The 20,125-nt window shown below is 43.0% G+C and overlaps 1 protein-coding gene across 3 annotated transcripts in view; it reads left to right on the top strand.

Annotated features, from left to right (window-relative positions):
• LOC106611550 (transmembrane anterior posterior transformation protein 1 homolog) overlaps nt 1-19,540 on the top strand; it is a 35,259-nt gene extending 15,719 nt beyond the window's left edge. For all 3 annotated transcript variants that reach the window (XM_014211865.2, XM_014211864.2, XM_014211866.2), the window contains exons 3-14: nt 19-137; nt 7,353-7,515; nt 8,717-8,852; nt 9,075-9,172; nt 9,266-9,335; nt 9,923-10,003; nt 10,945-11,054; nt 12,065-12,124; nt 12,251-12,319; nt 12,591-12,667; nt 13,784-13,950; nt 17,744-19,540. In XM_014211865.2, the coding sequence (XP_014067340.2) occupies nt 19-137; nt 7,353-7,515; nt 8,717-8,852; nt 9,075-9,172; nt 9,266-9,335; nt 9,923-10,003; nt 10,945-11,054; nt 12,065-12,124; nt 12,251-12,319; nt 12,591-12,667; nt 13,784-13,950; nt 17,744-18,048 (1,455 nt within the window). In that variant the 3' untranslated portion in view covers nt 18,049-19,540. The remainder of the gene's footprint in view (nt 1-18; nt 138-7,352; nt 7,516-8,716; nt 8,853-9,074; nt 9,173-9,265; nt 9,336-9,922; nt 10,004-10,944; nt 11,055-12,064; nt 12,125-12,250; nt 12,320-12,590; nt 12,668-13,783; nt 13,951-17,743) is intronic.
• Nucleotides 19,541-20,125: the final 585 nt, after the last annotated feature.

The raw sequence follows: 20,125 nt of genomic DNA, 5'->3' as shown, positions 1-20,125 counted from the left end.
TTGTGTTCTACCCTACAGCTGATGATCTTTGGCTTCTTCCTGTGTCTGGATGCCTTCCTCTACGTGTTCACGCTGCTTCCCCTCCGGGTGCTGCTGGCCCTGCTACACCTCCTCACCCTGCCCTGCTGCAACCTCGGGTGAGCCCCCCCACACACACACACACACAAACACACTCTGGGTCACGTTTCACTGGGTGCTCCGTACTGAATGTTGCAGATAGAAATGCCGTGAATAGATCTGAAATGCGTGTCTGTTCTACCAGATGTGTTTCTATCTGAACGTTCCGCAAAGTGGTGCCCTGCTGAACCCAGCTCTGGCACTGACAAAGAAACACTGCATGATTCGATTGTAAATATCCGTGTTTTGTGACCACCACCATATCGATCTATGACAGATCATTCTTTGCATTATGTTCTTGGAATTTAAGTTTGCAACAGGAGTGGTAAATGGAGAAATATGTAGAGGGCAATATATCACCCAGCTTTCCCAGAAAATAGACCTAGTTCCCCAAGTGAATTGCACTTGGGGCATAATCCTAACTTTGAGTGTGTCACTCAAACTTTCATGTACATCACGCCCTGATATCAGTGAGATTTGCATGTAGTGTATCTAGTTAGAATTCGGCCCTTCAGAAGACGGACACATAGGTAAGCTAGGTTTATGTATACTTTACAGTAAGTATTGTAATCACTCGGTTTGCCTGTGACTGGTCTGTACCAAGGTCACTCTCTTCCCTTGCCTTCTTTCCCTGCAGGGCAAACGTATGCCCCTACTGCAATCGGAGCAGGTACGCTAGTCTCACATCTGCCACAGCTTTATCATTTATATTAAATATAGTTTCTCCATCTTGTTTGTCCTGATATGCAGCTTTGTGCTGTATTCTTCATGCTCCATGCTAAAGCCACTGAGGCGCCATTTTGGATGAAGTAGTGTTCACAAACAGAGCTGTGCTTGCCACGGCAACACGTATACTAAACTGTACGCTTTCCCTGCAAGGGCTCATGTACATAGTGGACATGGTTTCTTCAAGACTGGCCCACCAAACTGATTTCCCACGGTATATCAAAGCTCCAGTCTTGTTGAAATGCTTAACATCAAATTACAACACACCAACAAAGTGCAGTTCTCCCTGCTTGTTTGAGGACTCCTGTCTGAACAATCTCTCTCCAGAGTATGTACGGTATGCATAATGTCAGAGTATGTAGGCCTAACTGAATGGAGGCCTGCAGCTTGCTGGGGCCTGTGGTAGTGGATGGGCGATAGCTGTGCGCTGCAGATGCTCAGTAAAAGACATTGCATCGACAGATGGCTTGAGCTCGCTACGCCTCGAGTTTCAGCACCCTCACTCTCTCAATCCCCACACGAACACAGAAGCCGTAATCAGGCGGTGTGACTGACTACTAGCTTTACTGAGGTATTTTCTATGTAAACATTAAAATATTTTAACTGATAAGTGATATGTTTTGACCGCACCTCAAATGGCACTCCGGAGTTCAAGATGTGCTGTTTTGAATTCCTTAGCTTGAAAACATTTTAATGTATGTTATCCACTCTCTATACAGAAAATGAGTATGAATAGCAAAGGTTATTTGCCAAGTCCACTCCTATGTCTTTGAGTGTCATTTTTTGGTGTTTTGACCTTACCCTGTCATTTTTTGGTGTTTTGACCTTACCCTGTCATTTTTTGGAAGTCGTGTTAGGCCAAAGATGATGTATTGTAATTTCAATAGTTGAAACGATGTCTTAACTGACAAACAGCTGTCGGCACACTCAATCTTTCAGATCTGAGATGCCCCAAGAGAGACTTAGCCAAAACTCCACACCTCCGCAAATAACACGTATTCCAGTACTTTGTCCTGAAAAACTGTTCCTCTCACACAGCACAGCTCAGCGCTGATGGCTGTGGCCTTTGTGAGAGCCGTTTGATGATGCAGCATGCCCTTTTGTGTCTGTCTGCATGGCAGCGAAGCATGACTGACCTTTATACACACACACACCTCTGTTGTTGGCCTGAGCTGCAGTTAGTCGGCTAGGGGGCTATCAGATTCATGGTGATGGCTGGTGCCTGTGCCAGGGGAACAGGGTTACACAGGGCCTGGCATTCACTAACATACACTGGCAGGACAGAGAGTACACTCTCTCTCATCGTGCATTTTACTTTAATAGCCTAAGCAGTGTCATGTTATGGGTCATTCACTGGTCAGTCCTCTGAAAAGGTCCACTAGAATGTGCCAAAGTGCTGTGTCTGAGTGCGGCCAGTAGAGGGTGCCAGAGCACCAGCAGTGAATTCTTCTTGTTTATGCCCCAGTATGAATTATAATTATAATATAATATAGCATATGCTTCCTTCTTCCTCTCTTTTGAGGTTATCACTGATCTCTGAATGATTGAAAAATGTAAAAGAAATCTTCCAGGCCCCCAGTATTTATCAACAGTGACCCTAAGTCCATCTTGGCATAACTTTTATGATAATGAAGATTATGACCCTGATGATGTTTGCTTCCCTTCGTACTTCAATGCTCACTGCACACAATTTGGGAAGTAGATCAGACACCTGATTTAAGCATTCTAATTTGCACTCTCTGAACTCAAGCCTCTCTCTCACCCCATTTTTTTTAAATATTTTTTTAATTAATTTTCCCACTGCCACCTTCCCAAAATAACCTCCCGACCGACAGACTGAGCTGTTGCGATGTTTTGCACCTCCCTTGCCGATCCCCTTGTGAATGGTTATTCTACGTCTTACCACAGGCATTGAGAAATGTTACGGTGATTTTTTTTAAATATTTTTTTTAATTAATTTTCCCTTTTAGGAAGCTTTTTTGGCAACTTCTTTAAGTTCACTAAGGTGAGGGTGTTGATGGATAGTCTCATTTGTGGGGTTTTATGCCGTTATTCAATCTATTGCAGATAGTGGATTCTTGAATATCGCAAAGTCAGCTCCATCCATTCGGGACAAATCAAACACACGGTTGAAAGCGCTATCCAGAAATCCACCATCGATTTGAAATCTGGCCTTAGTTTGAGTAATATGTAGTAAAGTGGTGGGCATGCAGTAGTTATACTTGCTTAGATGTATGGTAGATCAGTCTATTTAGTAGCCTCTCACATAACTAGCTCCGTGTCTTGACCTTCTACTCCCCAACAGAATCTCAAGCCCTATGGATTTGTCAGTCTTCCCCTAGCATGCTCTCATGCCATTTAACTTTCAATTCTCCTACTCATTATTGGTGTATTTATTTTACCTTTATTTAACTAAGGAAGTCAGTTAAGAACAAATTCTTATTTTCAACGACAGCCTAGGAACAGTGGGTTAACTGCCTTGTTCAGGGGCAGAAGGACAGATTTGTACCTTGTCAGCTCGGGGATTTGAACTTGCAACCTTTCAGTTACTAGTTCAACACTCTAACCACTAGGCTACCCTGCCGCCCCATGTAGCTTACATTGCATATGTGTTAATGTAACAGATTTGGTTAGCTACTTCATTCCACCCCCCCCCCCAACTCATCATCGGTTGAATGTGTTCGATGTTCCATCCAACCCCGATCAACCAGAGTTCACAAAAGTTGATATTTATAATGTTTATAACGAGCAGCATTAACATCAGCCAATAACAAATAGTCAGCACTCATGACTCCTGTCCTGACATTGACCTTATAGCCTAATAGTGCATGAAGCTTACAGCCAACCAAGATCCCAATGTTCACTGTGTCATATCTCACAACAATGTTATCACAAGCACTAGGCCTACAAAATTGTGGCACGCTAATGTAATTAGATTGTGTGTGTACATGCGTATATATGTATGACTAGGCTCTGTGTGTGTGTGTGTGTACGTGTGCATACAGTACTTGCAGATGTATGACTAGGCTGTGTGTGTATGTACATGCAGATGTGTGTGACTAGGATGTGTGTGTGTGTGTGTGTGTGTGTGTGTGTGTACATGCAGATGTGTGACTAGGCTGTGTGTGTGTGTACATGCAGATGTGTGTGTGTGTGTGTGTGTGTGTGTGTGTGTGTGTGCGCGCGCATGTATGACTAGGCTGTGTGTGTGCATGTACTTGCAAATGTATGACTAGGCTGTGTGCATGTATGACTAGGGTGTGTGTGTGTGTGTGTGTGTGTGTGTACACTACTGGTCAAAAGTTTGGACACACCTACTCATTCAAGGGTTTTCTTTATTTTTTACTATTTTCTGCATTGTAGAATAATAGTGAAGACATAACTATGAAATAACACACACAGAATCATGTAGTAACCAAAAAAGTTTTAAACAAATCAAAATATAGTTTAGATTTGAGATTCTTCAAATAGCCACCCTTTGCCTTCATGACAGCTTTGCACACTCTTGGCATTCTCTGAACTACATTTGAAGTCGGAAGTTGACATACACCTTGGCCAAGTACATTTAAACTCAGTCTTTCACAATTCCTGACATTTAATCCTACTAAAAATTCCCTGTCTTAGGTCAGTTAGGACCACCACTTTATTTTAAGAATGTGAAATGTCAGAATAATAATAGAGAGAATGATTTATTTCAGCTTTTATTTCTTTCATCACATTCCCAGTGGGTCAGAAGTTTACATACACTCAATTAGAATTTGGTAGCATTCCCTTTAAATTGTTTAACTTGGGTCAAACATTTCGTGTAGCCTTCCACAAGCTTCCCACAATAAGTTGGGTGAATTTTGGCACATTCCTCCTGACAGAGCTGGTATAACTGAGTCAGGTTTGTAGGCCTCTTTGCTCGCACATTCTTTTTCAGTTCTGCCCACAAATGTTCTATAGGATTGAGGTCAGGGCTTTGTGATGGCCACTCCAATTCCTTGACTTTGTTGTCCTTAAGCCATATTGCCACAACTTTGGAAGTATGCTTGGGGTCATTGTCCATTTGGAAGACCCATTTGCAACCAAGCTTTAACTTCCTGACTGATGGCTTGAGATGTTGCTTCAATATATCCACATAATTTTCCTTCCACATGATGCCATCTATTTTGTGAAGTTCACCAGTCCCTCCTGCAGTAAAGCACCCCCACAACATGATGCTGCCACCCCTGTGCTTTACGGTTGGGATGGTGTTCTTCGGCTTGCAAGCCTCCCCCTTTTTCCTCCAAACATAACGATGATCATTATGGCCAAACAGTTCTTTTTTTGTTTCATCAGACCAGAGGACATTTCTCCAAAAAGTACGATCTTTGTCCCCATGTGCAGTTGCAAACCGTAGTCTGGCTTTATATGGTGGTTTTGGAGCAGTGGCTTCTTCCTTGCTGAGCGGCCTTTCAGGTTATGTTGATATAGGACTTGTTTTACTGTGGATATAGATATTTTGTACCTGTTTCCTCCAGAATCTTCACAGGGTCCTTTTGCTGTTGTTCTGGGATTGATTTGCACTTTTCACACCAAAGTACGTTCATCTCTAGGAGACAGAACGTGTCTCCTTCCTGAGCGGTATGACGGCTGCGTGGTCCCATGGTGTTTATACTTGCGTACTATTGTTTGTACAGATGAACGTGGTACCTTCAGGCATTTGGAAATTGCTCCCAAGGATGAACCAGACTTGTGGAGGTCTACAATTTTGGCTGATTGTTTTGATTTTCCCATGATGTCAAACAAAGACGTAGGACTTGAAATGCATCCACAGGTGCACCTCCAATTGACTCAAATGATGTCAATTAGACTATCAGAAGCTTTTAAAGCCATGACATCATTTTCTGGAATTTTCCAAGCTGTTTAAAGGCACAGTCAACTTAGTGTATGTAAACTTCTGACCCACTGGAATTGTGATACAGTGAATTATAAGTGAAATAATCTGTCTGTAAACAATTGTTGGAAAAATTACTTGTCTCATGCACAAAGCAGATGTCCTAACCGACTTGCCAAAACTATAGTTTGTTAACAAGAAATTTCTGGAGTGGTTGATGAGGTTGTCACCTGGAATGCATTTCAATTAACAGGTGTGCCTTAAGTTAATTTGTGGAATTTCTTTCCTTCTTAATGCGTTTGAGCCAATCAGTTGTGTTGTGACAAGGTAGGGGTGGTATACAGAAGATGGCCCTATTTGGTAAAAGATCAAGTCCATATTATGGCAAGAACAGCTCAAATAAGCCTAGAGAAACAGCAGTCCATCATTATTTTAAGATGTGAAGGTCAGTCAATCCAGAAAATTAAGAACTTTGAAAGTTTCTTCAAGTTCAGTCACAAAAACCATCAAGCACAATGATGAAACTGGCTCTCATGAGGACCACCAAAGGGAAAGAAGACCCAGAGTTACCTCTGCTGCAGAGGATAAGTTCATTAGAGTTACCAGCCTCAGAAATTGCAGCCCAAATAAATACTTCAGAGTTCAAGTAACAGACAGATCTCAACATCAACTGTTCAGAGGAGACTGTGTGAATCAGGTCTTCATGTTCAAATTGCTGCAAAGAAACCACTACTAAAGGACTAAAGGACACCAATAAATAGAAGACTTCCTTGGGCAAAGAAACACGAGCAATGAATTTTAGACCGGTGGAAAGGTGTCTTTTGCTCTGGAGTCCAAAATGGATATGTTTGGTTCCATCCGCTGTGTCTTTGTGAGACGTGGTGTGGTTGAACGGATGATATCCGCATGTGTATTTCCCACCGTAAAGCATGGAGGAGGAGGTGTTATGGTGTGGGGGTGCTCTCCTGGTGACACTGTCTGATTTATTTATTTTAACCAGCATGGCATCCACTGCACTCTGCAGTGATACGCCATCCTATCTGGTTTGCGCTTAGTGGGACGATCATTTGTTTTTCAACAAGACAATGACCCAGCACACCTCCAGGCTGTGTAAGGGCTATTTTACCAAGGAGGAGAGCGATGGAGTGCTGCATCAGATGACCTGGCCTCCACAATCTCCCGACATCAACCAAATTGAGATTGCTTGGGATGAGTCGTCCCACAGACTTAAGGATAAGCAGCCAACAAGTGCTGAGCATTTGTGGGAGCGCCTTCACGACTGCTGGAAAAGCATTCCAGGTGAAGCTGGTTGAGAGAATGCCCAGCATGTGCAAAGATGTCATCAAGGCAAAGGGTGGCTATTTGAAGAATCTCAAATATAACATGTATTTTGATTTAACACTTTTTTGGTTACTACATGATTCCATATGTGTTATTTCATCGTTTCGATGTCTTCACTATTATTCTACAATGTGGAAAATAGTAAAAAAAAAACTTGAACAAGTAGGTTTTCTAAAACGTTTGACCGGTAGTGTACATGCATACAGTACATGCAGATGTATGACTAGGCTATGTGTGTGTGTGTGTGTGTGTACATGCAGATGTGTGTCAAGGTTCTATTTGTAACGTGTGTGTGTGTGTGTTCTGCCAGTGGCTTGCGCCTGCTGCAGCCGGCCCAGGTGTGTGACATCATGAAGGGACTGATAATGGTGCTGTGCTACTCCATGATGCACTACGTGGACTACAGCATGATGTACCACCTGATCCGGGGACAGTCCGTCATCAAACTCTACATCATCTACAACATGCTGCAGGTACAATGGGTTGGATTTAGAGCTGTTGTAGGAATGTGATCAAATGGTTCCACTCTCTAGCTTTCACTGGTCCAGTCGCGTTAGGTCAGTGAGTAGGCCTACGTCAAGGAAAATCTATTATTGTAGGCTGAACTATTTGATTAGGGCCTCGGATACTCTATTTCATCTGAAATGGAGCAGGTGATATGTTATTATGAAAAAAATTGTTGTAGCTGGCGTAAAAAGACACCTGAGTGGAGTTCCCACATCCTGTTTTCAGCGGAAAAGGAAGCTAGGTTGAATTAGCTGTATCCCTGAACCGGATGCATCCGGTTGTTGGTAACTCCGCTAAGGGTGTGCCGATATAAACCATACCATTTTTTTTTTCATAGACTCAAGTCACGTAAGTCAGATTGTTCTCTCTGCTACCGGCAAGCGGTACTGGAGCGCCAAGTCTAGGTCCAAAATGCTCCTTGACAGCTTCTACTCCCAAGCCATAAGACTGCTGAACAATTAATCAAATGGCCACCCGGACTATTTATATTGACCCCCCCCCCCCGCCCCCCCTTTGTTTTTACACTGCTGCTACTACTTTACCTCTACCTACATGTACAAATTGCCTTGACTAACCTGTACCCCCGCACATTTATTCGGTACCGGGCCCCTATATATAGCCTCGTTATTGTTATGTAATTCTGTGTTTATTTTTACTTTATTTTATCTAGTAAATGATTTTCTTAACTCTATTTTCTTAAACCGCACTGTTGGTTAAGGGTATGTAAGTAAGCATTTCACCATTATCAGTCCCTTCAAGATGTCCCGCAACACCTGTTGTATTCGGAGCATGTGACAAATAAAATTTGATTTGAGAAGTGACATACAGTTAAGCGCTGGTAGTGTGTCATAGTATATCACCCGTTGTATCACTTACAGGTTGCAAGTCACATCATTAACCCATACTTAACTTGACTTGAATGACTTACAGGGAGGGGGGGAAAGTATTTGATCCCCTGCTGATTTTGTACGTTTGCCCACTGACAAAGAAATGATCAGTGTATAATTTTAATGGTAGGTTTATTTGAACAGTGAAAGACAGAACAACAAAATCCAGAAAAATGCATGTCAAAAATGTTATAAATTGATTTGCATTTTAATTAAGGAAATAATTATTTGACCTCTCTGCAAAACATGACTTTTCCCTCACTGTACCTTCCCTGTTTAGGTAGCCGACAGGCTGTTCTCGTCGTTTGGCCAAGACATCCTTGACGCTCTCTACTGGACGGCCACAGAGCCCAAAGAGAGGAAGAGAGACAGCATCGGGGTCATCCCCCATTTCATCATGGCTGTATTTTACGTCTGTATCCTTAATGGAGAACTAGGAAATGCACACAGGAAGAACTCTACTGTAGGAATTTGTGACACCTCAACTTCTATCATCTTACAGGCGTCACTTTTCAGTTAGTGTTGTTGTTTTTTGATGATATGTCAATAATGTGAGTCCACACACGCTCACTCAAACACCTTACTGCAGCTGATGCTATTGTCACCATGTTCAGTGTTTTCCTGAGCCTCTGTCTCAGTCCTGCATGCCATCCTCATCATGGTCCAGGCGTCAACGCTCAACGTGGCGTTCAACTCCCACAATAAGTCCCTGCTCACCATCATGATGTCCAACAACGTGAGTGTACACACACTCAGACACACACAAACATGTAATCCTAAAATGTAGAGGTCACTAAAATATATTTTCCTGTATTTCCTGCATGTACAGTTTGTGGAGATCAAAGGAAGTGTGTTCAAGAAGTTTGAGAAGAACAACCTCTTTCAGATGTCCAACAGTGGTAAGTTACTGTAACCTGTCCCATAGGCATTACACTGTACATTTTAATTGTGCTATGGACATTATTTCTAACACTATTTCTCTGATTCAAAACGCTTTACATGTTAGACATTTACTATGCTCGGAGTCTTTTTCTATGCGATGGGTTAAGCCTTCTCTCTCTCTCTCGTCCTTTTGAAGCGGCAATCAGAGCTGTTTATTCAGCTTTGATAACACGAAGGAAATGCGCTATAGATTTGAATGCATTCTGAACTCTTCCTCTTTGTGTCTGCAGGCTGCATGTTTTCATCTTTGTTGCTGTCATTCTGCAGGAATGCAAGGACCCGAAAATAAGCTTTAATAATTTCCTATTTCCCCTCCCTCTTGCAATTTGCTTGCGTCTTTGAAGATCCAGTCTGTTTAGCAAGTTACACTTACTTCCAAACCACACAGGATTCCGACGAATAGGATATTTATGCCAAATGATGTATGTAGCTTTGAAAGTACATGGGAAAAATGGCTGCCCTTTTTTGTTGATATTACACAGTTATGTTGGTACATGATTCTAAGTATTGGGTAGTAACAAATATGTATGTATTTGCATTTTAGATATCAAGGAACGGTTCACCAGCTACGTGCTCCTTCTCATCGTCTGCCTCAGGAACATGGAGCAGTTCTCATGGAGCCCAGGTAACCATTTCACACACACTGCAGCTAAACATGCAAAGGGAATTCTTGGATCCATTTTATTATGTTCACAGGAACGGGTGATTTAGATTTTTTTTTTTACCCCCGTTTTCTCCCCAATTTCGATCTTGTCTCATCGCTGCAACTCCCCGGGCTCAGGAGGCGAAGGTCGACGTGTTGGAGGAAACACTGTTCACCGGATGAAAGCCTGCAGGCACCCGGCCCGCCACAAGGAGTCGCTAGAGCGCGATGAACCAAGTAAACCCCCCCCCCCCGTCAAATCCCTTACCTAACCCGGACGACACTGGGCTAATTGTGCGCCTCCCTATGGGACCCCCGATCACAGCCGGTCGTGATACAGCCCGTGATCGAACCCGGGTCTGTAGTGACGCCTCTAGCACTGCGATGCAGTGCCTTAGACCGCTGTGCTTCTCAGGAGGCCCACAGTTTGCTGCTACTGCTACCGTTGAAAAAGTAATCACCCTGATCCTTGGTGCCCTTTTTAAAGCTGTTCCATTCAACCCACATTGTGATGATGATGATAGCGCGGCCTTACTCTCAACACCTCCGTCCTATCTGACAGCTCTCTTAATACAGTCAGCTGGCCCTGACCAATTTGGAATGTCAGCAACGGTGATGGTGCTAATGTCGTACTCTGACAGGGTCTGAGCCTTATGGCATAACCTAGACCTCATCCAAAAACCATTCTGGGCAGACTTGCTGCACCACATGGATATGAAGATTGTATTTTATCTTGTGTTCAAGTCAAATCTACTACTGTTTAACTTATTGTACTAAGCCCTAAACAATATATGATTAAACCAAGAAATCATTAAATGTACAATTTGAGTCAATAAAAAAAAAGACCAGACATTCGGTAAGGTAAAGAAAGAATGGTGTAGATTTTAGAAATTCACTTCACAAGTCAGTTGTCTTGTCTCCAGATCATCTCTGGGTGTTGTTACCTGATGTCTTCATGGTGATCGCCTCAGAGATCGCAGTGGACGTCATCAAACACGCCTTCATCACCAAGTTCAACGAGATCACGGCAGATGTAAGGATGGATCACGCAGATGTTAATAACTAATGATTCCATGAGTTGGAGTTAAATGAACTGAAAACCTTTCATGTCGCACACAGTCGCACACCAAGAGGGAACAGTGTATTTTGAGGTCAATCCCATTTTTAATTCACCCACTTCAAGGAATTAATTGAAATTCACAGTTCACAAATAAAACAATCCCCATTAGGAATACATTGCGCTTTTTAATGTCTTGAATAAGAATTTCAATTAATCTACTGAATAAATTGATTAAGAAAACACATTTCCCTCTGGGTGTGTGACTGAAATATATGTTCACTGGAGAGGGTCTGCTTCGTTCATGTTTGAAGGATTACACAGTGGTTGGCCCTGTTTTTATGTACAGCGTGGCACTGTTGTTTAGCTAGCCGCCCACACTGCTGTGTGCCTCAATCTCTGTAGCGTGCCATGAGTCCCTCTGCTCTCCTCTGCCCTCTTTCTAAATCACAACACATCACATTATGCCCCAATAGGGCTACTGGGCTAGCAACGTTCTCATCCTCAGCCACAACAACGAGCTATCCCACCGTCAATCATGACCCATTCCCAGCTCTTGTGTGGTGAGAAACCTTGCCTAAGACCTGAAGGCTTTAGATCGAAGGGCTCACACGGTCTTGTGGCGAATAGGAGATGCGGGTTTGAATTCAGTCGGAATCATTGGTGCTGTGATTCCGCGAGGAGGAGTTGGTCGTAAGGGGGAGGAGTGTAATGGCGGCAGGTTTGGTGAACCGTTCTTGCGTGACAAGTAACCTTTCGCTGAGACCTGAAAACTGCCTAGGCTTTAGCGCAGCCAGCTAACACGGTCTTCAAATCCAGTCGGTCATACTCACTTGTGGTCTAGTCTAATGGTATCAGTGTTTTTCTCAGAGCCATAGCAGATGGTCACAAGCTTCATATCAAACAACCATAGTGATACATCATAATAATAAACTAGGTGTTCTGTTGGTCTCTGTGATAATAACATGGCTGTTTTGTATCCGCAGGTATACAGTGAATACAGAGCCAGCCTGGCCTTCGATCTCATCAGCTGTCGGCAGAAAAACGTACGTAGCATCTCTCGAACGCAGTGATTAGGCATCCAGCTCCACTATCCCCACAGTTTCAATCAGTGGGTTTTGTTCACTGCTGTGGGTGATGTGTGGTTGAGGCTTGTTTTTGTCAATGGGTAGGCCTGCACAGACTACAGCGATTCCGTAGCCAGAAGAATGGGCTTCATTCCTCTTCCTCTTGCAGTCCTGGTAAGATCAGCCTTGTACACCAGTCCAATGCAGTGGTTCCCCCTTCCATTATATGTAGATGGTCAGTGTGTTTAAGTGGGCACTAATATATGCTTTTGATTGTGTTTTATTGATGTCAGTCAACTAACAGTTCCGTCTTGTATAACGTTGTTTATTAGTTGCACGACAATGTAGTTGACGTAACTACATTTTGTGGGATTGATTTTAATACTGGTTAACTGTAACGTGCAACGGTGTTTCTGCTGAAGCTTTTCGATTTTGTAATTGACAGCTAATCCGAGTGGTGATGAGTTCAGTGAATGTACAGGGAGCCCTGTCCTACTCCTGTGTGTCCCTCTTTTACATGGGGTAAGACTCAAATCCAGTTCTTATTCTTTGTCATGTTTGATGATTTGCAATTACATAGCACCCCTTCCACAAGTTTCATAGACGAACCTGATGCGTCAGTCCCGCAATACAGCTAGCATTATTTGTTAGCATAGCATTGACGCTATATCCTATGCGTGTTTAAATGGAGCGCCTCGGTGATGTCCGTGCCGGTCTGTTCCCATTGAGTTACTTTAGCATGAGCCTTCACGTTAGCGCTCTGCTTGGCTTAGTTAGGGCATTTTTTTCCTTTTTTTTTCTCCTCGGTCTTTTCTTTTCACCCTGTGGGTATAAACCACTGAACAGTTAGCCTGAGGTGGAATACAACGTTGTCATCGCCAGTGCCCCCCCACCCCCATTTTTTTTTTTTTTTTTTTTTAAATAGCTGTATTCCCAACAGACCCAGGTATCTGTGAAAAGGCCACAGTACGGCTTGCAAAAGCCCTCGGAGGGCATTTGGTCCACAGACCTTGATGTGGCTGTCTCTCTCGATCGTATTTCAAATGCATCATAAGCTTCAGATATGCAGAAGCCTAGTGCGTCCTGGAGCTGTTTTCTGTCCATGAACTTAGCGTTATAAAGACTAACTTTTAATTTTCCACAGTAAAAACCCTTCAAACTCAGTGTGAGGTATATGGCTACTTTGTGGGTAGTGTTGCTATTCCCTAATACGCAGGGCTCTAAACAGACCTTTTCTTCAAGGAGCATGTGTGCGTCTAAGTAAAAAAATAAAAAAGGCGAACAATAAGAAATTTAGGAGCACAATGAAAAACATTTGACGTATTAAAACTAGAATCCTTCATTTTTGTAGGCCCACTGGTGTTACTAAATAAAAATTCCAGGTCGCACACCTAAATATTTAGGCGCATATGCGAGTAAAATGGTCGCACTGTAGAGCCCCGATATGGTGAGATTGGACGTTTTTTTTAAATGTAATATCAAATATGTGCCATACCAGTACACCTTATCTGTATTTCCATATAGAATCAAATCTAGATCTGTTCACAATGGGGGAAAAAACCACACATGACTATACTGTAGTCTGCTTCTCTTCTCACTTTCACCTTGGATATCATTACTTGTCTTTTCCCTGTGTAGAATGGTGACCCTGAAAGTGCTTAACAGTATTGTGCTGCTGGGGAAGTCGTGTGTGTACGTGAAGAGAGCCAACATGGAGGACAAGCTGTTTGAGAAGCCCCCCACAGCCGCCCCCGGGAAGACGCCCAGTCGAACCAGCAAGACATCCAGGTGTACTGCCCCCTCAGGTACCCAGTGACAGACAATACCCTAGTATTTATATTCATTTACCTTCATTTTACCAGGCGAGGGAACATCTTCTCATTTACAGTACTGACTCGGGAACAGGTAAAAACCTTGCATGAGACCATGAAGACTTGTGTTGGCTCCCTGACCCTTTCGCTCAGCGGGCTAACACAATCTTAAGGCATGAAGAAGACCCAGATTTGAACCCAGTCAGTCACATACAGCCTACCCAGCCTCAATAAGACACTCGGTTCCATTCAATTACTCATTCTTCTTAGCAATCCCAGCTTGCCAAACCCAGCCTCAAGCAAGCAGATGCGTATTCCGACTCGGGTAATTGACCTCCCGCATCTCCACATGCGCAAGCTCCTCTCCTTCATCCACATCGAAACTGCTACTGGAATTCAAGACTGAAACTGCTGCTCGATGCGCATGACCGAGATAAATTGTCAGGTGTGTGTGTGTGCGCGTGCACGTGTTAAGCTTCAGTTTTTTTTTTCTCCAGCGTGCCAGACAAGCCCGCTGAGAGCATTAGCGCGACAAGTGACACACACATCACATCAAAGCTTTTCTCACTCCTGTATTTTTACAGAACCACAATTTTCAGGCTAATCAGTAGTGTAGTGTAGTATGTGAAATGTTAAAGTGCCAGTGTATATCATGTGGGGTCAGAAAGTCACTGAACGCTTGCGTTGTTATTCTTAACTAGCCCATCTATAACTGTACTGTACCCAACCCAGCTGTCTCTTCTGGGCTGCATTCATTAGTGCACACCGTAGCAAAACGTTTTGCGTTGGAAAATGAATATGAGCATCTCTTATTGGACGAGTTCAGGTAGTCACACCCTGTTTTAGTCCGTTTCATTCTGTTTGGTGCCTAATGAATACCTCCCTGGTGAAATAGGTTACTTTTAGCCCCCAGATTCCAATGGATTCCTTACTATACTAACAGACTAGTTTGCCTCGTTCTTCATAACGATTTGGTTCTAATTGGAGGTGCCATATGTTTATAGTGCCTATGGAAAGTTTTCAGACCCCTTGACTTTTTCCACATTTTATAAAGTTACAGCCTTATTCAAAAAATGTGATCAAATTTGTTTTTTTTTTCATCATCAGTCTACACACACAATACACCATAATGACAAAGCAAAAATAGGTTTAGAAATGTTTGCTAATTTATTACAAATAAAAAACAGATCACATTTACAAAAGTATTCAGACCTTTTACTCAGTACTTTGTTGAATCACGTTTGGCAACGATTACATCCTTGAGTCTTCTTGGGTATGACGCTACAAGCTTGGCACACCTGTATTTGGGGAGTCTCTCCCATTCTTCTCTGCAGATCCTCTCAAGCTCTGTCTGGTTGGATGGGGAGTGTTGCTACAGCTCTCCAGAGATTTTTTGATCGGGTTCAAGTCCGGGCTCTTGCTGGACCACTCAAGGACATTCAGAGACTTGTCCTGTTGGAAGGTGAAGCTTTGCCCCTGTCTGAGGTCCTGAGTGTTCTGAAGCAGGTTTTCATAAAGGATCTCTCTGTACTTTGCTCTGTTCATCTTTGCCTCGATCCTGACTAGTCTTCCAGTCCCTGCCGCTGAAAAACACCCCCACAGCAGGATGCTGCCACAACCATGCGTCAGGGATGGTGCCAGGTTTCCTCCAGATGTGACGCTTGGCATTCAGGCCAAAGAGTTGAATCCTGGTTTCATCAGACCAGAGAATCTTGTTTCTCATGGTCTGAGAGTCTTTAGGTGCCTTTTGGCAAACTCCAAGCTGGCTGTCTTGTGCCTTTTACTGAGGAGTGTCTTCTGTCTGGCCACTCTAGCATAAAGGCCTGATTGATGGAGTGCTGCAGAGATGGTTGTCCTTCTGGAAAGCTCTCCCATCTCCACAGAGGAGCTCTGTCAGAGTGACCATCGGTTTCTTGGTCACCTCCCTGACCAAGGACCTTTTCTCCCGATTGCTCAGTTTGGCCAGGCGGCCAGCTCTACAAGGGTTTTGGTGGTTCCAAACTTCTTCCATTTAAGAATGATGGAGGCCACTGTGTTCTTGGGGACCTTCAATGCTGCAGACATTTTTTTGTACCCTTCCCCAGACCCCAATTCCTAATTATATGGTTATACCACTGGTTCAGTACCACAATGCATTTTGCTAAACTAGGCCTGCTGTATCCCCTGCTTATGTGTTGCTACCTTTAAAGGAACACACATTTATTTCATGCGGTCTGGGGAATACACACACGATTTGCTGCTCGCCTGGTAAAGTCTAATTTGCAACACACTCTTTTATATGCAAGTGAAGCATGTCGGTGCCTTAGGCAAATGGCTTTCTCCATAGAGTAGTAACCCATGTGCTGACATGCCTCTTCTACTTCACTCCACTTTATTTGAATTTATACAACGGGTGGGTCTAATCCTGAATGCTGATTTTGGTTAAAAGCGCATTCCAGCTGGTGTCTATTCCACAAGTTACCACCGGCTACATCTATGATGGTTAAATACCTATTTACTATGTTCCATCTGACTGCGCAGTCCACTGTCTCATCAGCCCAGCCAGGCAAGTTATAAACCTAATCTCCACTATTAAAAGCATCTAGACATTATCTCCCATTTCTTTTAGACTAACATTTTGTTTTCAACAGCGGAGATTTGTATAAACCTTTACTGTCTGTCTCTCTGACATTTGCAACATTGTTTCTATATTTAAATTCAATCTCCAACTGTCCCATTAGTAATGAATGTGTAGGGGTTGGGAGTCAGCACGAGAGGGAGTGGCAGGCAGTGTTTCTCAGGCAGTCGAAATCATGAATCAGCTGGCATACTTTTTATGGATATATACAAATAAATGCAAATTAAAAAAGTTCAAACGAAGTGCAGCTTGTTTGCAGTCTTTCCAGCTTCAGTTTGAAGTTATTGTGTTAGCTGTGTTGTTCGCTAGCTCCTCTGAACAACAGTGTCCTAACGAGAGAGAACATTTTCTATACCAGGTGAAATCGCGCCTCATTAGCTCATTGTTATGGATGTATCCAAATAAATATCACTAGAAAACAGCTTAAGCAAATGCAGCTACTTTGCTGTTTTTCTGGCTGCACTTTTTGACGTGACTGTAAATTAGCCATAGTTGGCTAGCTAGCAAGCAAGGGATACGAACGTTGTCAGCCAGTATGGCAATGGAACATTTAGAAAGAACGACTGGGTCGCGTCCATAGATACAAAAAAAAAGACTGAACGACTGGGTCGCGTCTCTAGCAATCCTAGATTTGTGTCGAGACTGTATCTTGTGGAAGGATGAAATAGTATGAATAAATGAATCAAAATAACGTTTTGAATGAAAATATGTCAATCATTATTTGAATATGGTGGTAACCCGTTGTATAAAAGTGATAATGCCTGAGAAGCTGGTGTTCGGAGGATATATTGATAAATATCGAAGGGTATGAATTATTCTATTTGCCTGACCTAACTTGTGTATTGTAACGCCATTTATACTGCATACTGGCATTTAAGGCCATGATGGGTGGACTTGAGGAGTCTACTGGTATTACTGTAGTTTTGTCTTTTTGACCCTTCGATATAGGTACGTTTTTAATCCTATAAGTCAATGTCGTTGGTTGTCCAGTTTATTTGGTCACTCTGAAGTAAAATCTAATCAAAAAGGAAGTTTATGATGACTTTAGTTGCTTACTATCTATGTGTGAGTGTTACTTACCGTTAGTATTGCTAACTTTTCTCAAATGACCAAGTATTGTTTGTTTGTGTTAAATCTACCTCTCTCTCTCTGTGTCATTTGCCTCATCAGGTGATCTGTCAGGGGATCCGTGGTCCGAGCGGTCCCCATCCACTCCTTCCTGCACCTCCTCCTCTGTCACCACCCAGCCTACCCCCACCGTCATCCCCACCCCACAGGCAGAGACTGTGGCCCCGCTCTCCACTTCCTCCACCAGCCCAGAACCGGACCCTGACCCCCTCACGCCCTCGCCCCCTGCCACTCCCGAGCAGAGTGAGGGGGATGGGACGGAAGGCACAGAGCTCAAGCACAGGACCCCTAAAAAGGACCTGCTGGATGTAGACCGCTTCACGATATGCGGGAACCGCATTGATTGACTCCTCTGAGCCCTGCCATTGACCTTTGACCCCCCCACCCCAAAAAAAAGAAGCGATAACCACTCAGGAGAGGCGGTGAGCAAGACGCACCTCAGCACTTCTGCTCTCTTAGCAAAATCCAGCGGAAGCAGAGTATATTTATTAAGTTAGACATACAGTAAGTTATTGTGGACTCTGGGACTGGCTGTTTAATTTAAGTTGACTTGCTTTTTTTCGCCTGCGGGGTTTGGGGCTCGACAAAGAGAACTACAGTTGGTTGAGCAACGGAAGACTGCCAGAGGAATTGTTGTTTTCATGGCAACCTAGTTGTCTGTACCAATGATGTATATAAACCCTGGATTGCTGATGCTATGTATTGGCCATTGAGAAGCTTTGAAGCCACCGGTCGGCCATATTGGCACTCCCCAGTATTACAATTAAATGTTTCAAGGGCAAAATAACATGTGTATATAAGTGTTTTGTTGTTATAGTGGGGACAATAACATTTAGTAGTATAAATAAATGTTTTAATAGTATAATTAATAGTACAATATAAATACAAGTATGCATTAAGATGTCTGTAATAGAATAAATGTGTCAAACGAATGTAGACATTAATAAATGCATTTCTATAGCTTCTAAAATCTATTTTACGATGGAGGTGGAGTACCAAGATGGCTACACGATGGCTTCAGTACTGCACCCCATGTCAGTCATCCAGGGTGCTAGATACACATCGTGTGTGTGTGTGTGTGTGTGTGTGTGTGCGCACGGAATATGAGAAATTGGTGCCTCTTAGATACACAGCAAAAGAGGAACAAAGTTATCTGTCAATGTTCTACTGTTTTATTTGGACATATTGGATAAAAATGACTGAAAAGGATCAGCTATTTGCTAATCAAAAAGCTTTACCCAGTTTATTGGAGTTTTGCGGTATAAAATATCACTACTGGTATGAGCTCCATTTAGGTCGTGGAAAGAACATCTCCACAAGTGAGATTTTTTTTTTAGAGAGCTTTCTTTTACAGATATTTTAATCTCATTTGATTTAAAAGAATGAAAGGTACCCTTCATTGACATGTTTGATAGTTATATGTTTGCCATTATCGCACGTGTTACTCATAATACATATTGCCTTTGGGAAAAGTTCATACTAGCATTTTATGATGGCAAGAATCCCTAGCTTGCGCTGATGAAACGTTACCGTATTGTCTTAAATATGCTACAGATGACAGGTTTTGGAGCTATTTCTCTTAATTTGACGCTCATGCAATGTTTTAGTTACTATTGTAATAAGGATCTATTTTTGGAGCTGCCAGTTGTAATATTTTATAGTATTTTTGCACATGGAACTTCCACTGAACCCTCTCCAAGGGTCACCTTTTGTAGTGTTCTTATGCAAGCAATGATGGGGAAAACTGTCCACTTAATCTCATCTGTTTGGTTCATAACTTCACCGTGATATGAAGTGGCCCTCTTTTTGGGATGATGACGAATAAAAGTTATTTTGTAATTGTGGTGTCATTATCCAACAAGAACCGAGTGAGAGGGGAATCTCTCTAGGTCAATTGTCTCCTCAGGTGCTCCCTGGTCCGAGCGAAGCCCCTTCACTCCCTCCTGCACCTCCATCCCCTTCTTCTCTGTCACCTGCCAGCCCGCCCCTTCCCCCGCCCTCACCATTGGAATAATGGAATCGTTTTACCATTGATAAATGAACATGGGGAGACCCTTTTTAGAGTAGATGTTATTTTACAGTTGAGGTAATCTGTCGGTCACACTCACACCATGGATGACCTCACCTTCTACAGACGGGTCGATGACTCAGGTAGTGTAAATCCACCCCCAGCCAAGCATGTCTTAGAGGGCTAAGCGTCTTACCTCAAAGGCTGAGCTGGCCCTAGCTCTCTCTCTCGAAGGCTTCCATGAAGCCGTTCCCTGATAGAAGTAGTCTGGCTGGAGCCTGTCCAGTGACACAAAGCATTAAATGTACAGGCTCACTCTACGGATTGTATTTTAACAACTAACGTTCACGTAACTCCTACCCTAACCATATATACTGAACAAAAATATAAACGCAACATGTAACAATTTCAACAAG

This window comes from Salmo salar, chromosome ssa09 (genome assembly GCF_905237065.1).
Source record: "Salmo salar chromosome ssa09, Ssal_v3.1, whole genome shotgun sequence".
NCBI classification, from domain to species: domain Eukaryota; kingdom Metazoa; phylum Chordata; class Actinopteri; order Salmoniformes; family Salmonidae; genus Salmo; species Salmo salar.
The sequence above is the reverse complement of the archived record's forward strand: the minus strand, read 5'-3'. Positions and strand labels throughout refer to the sequence as shown.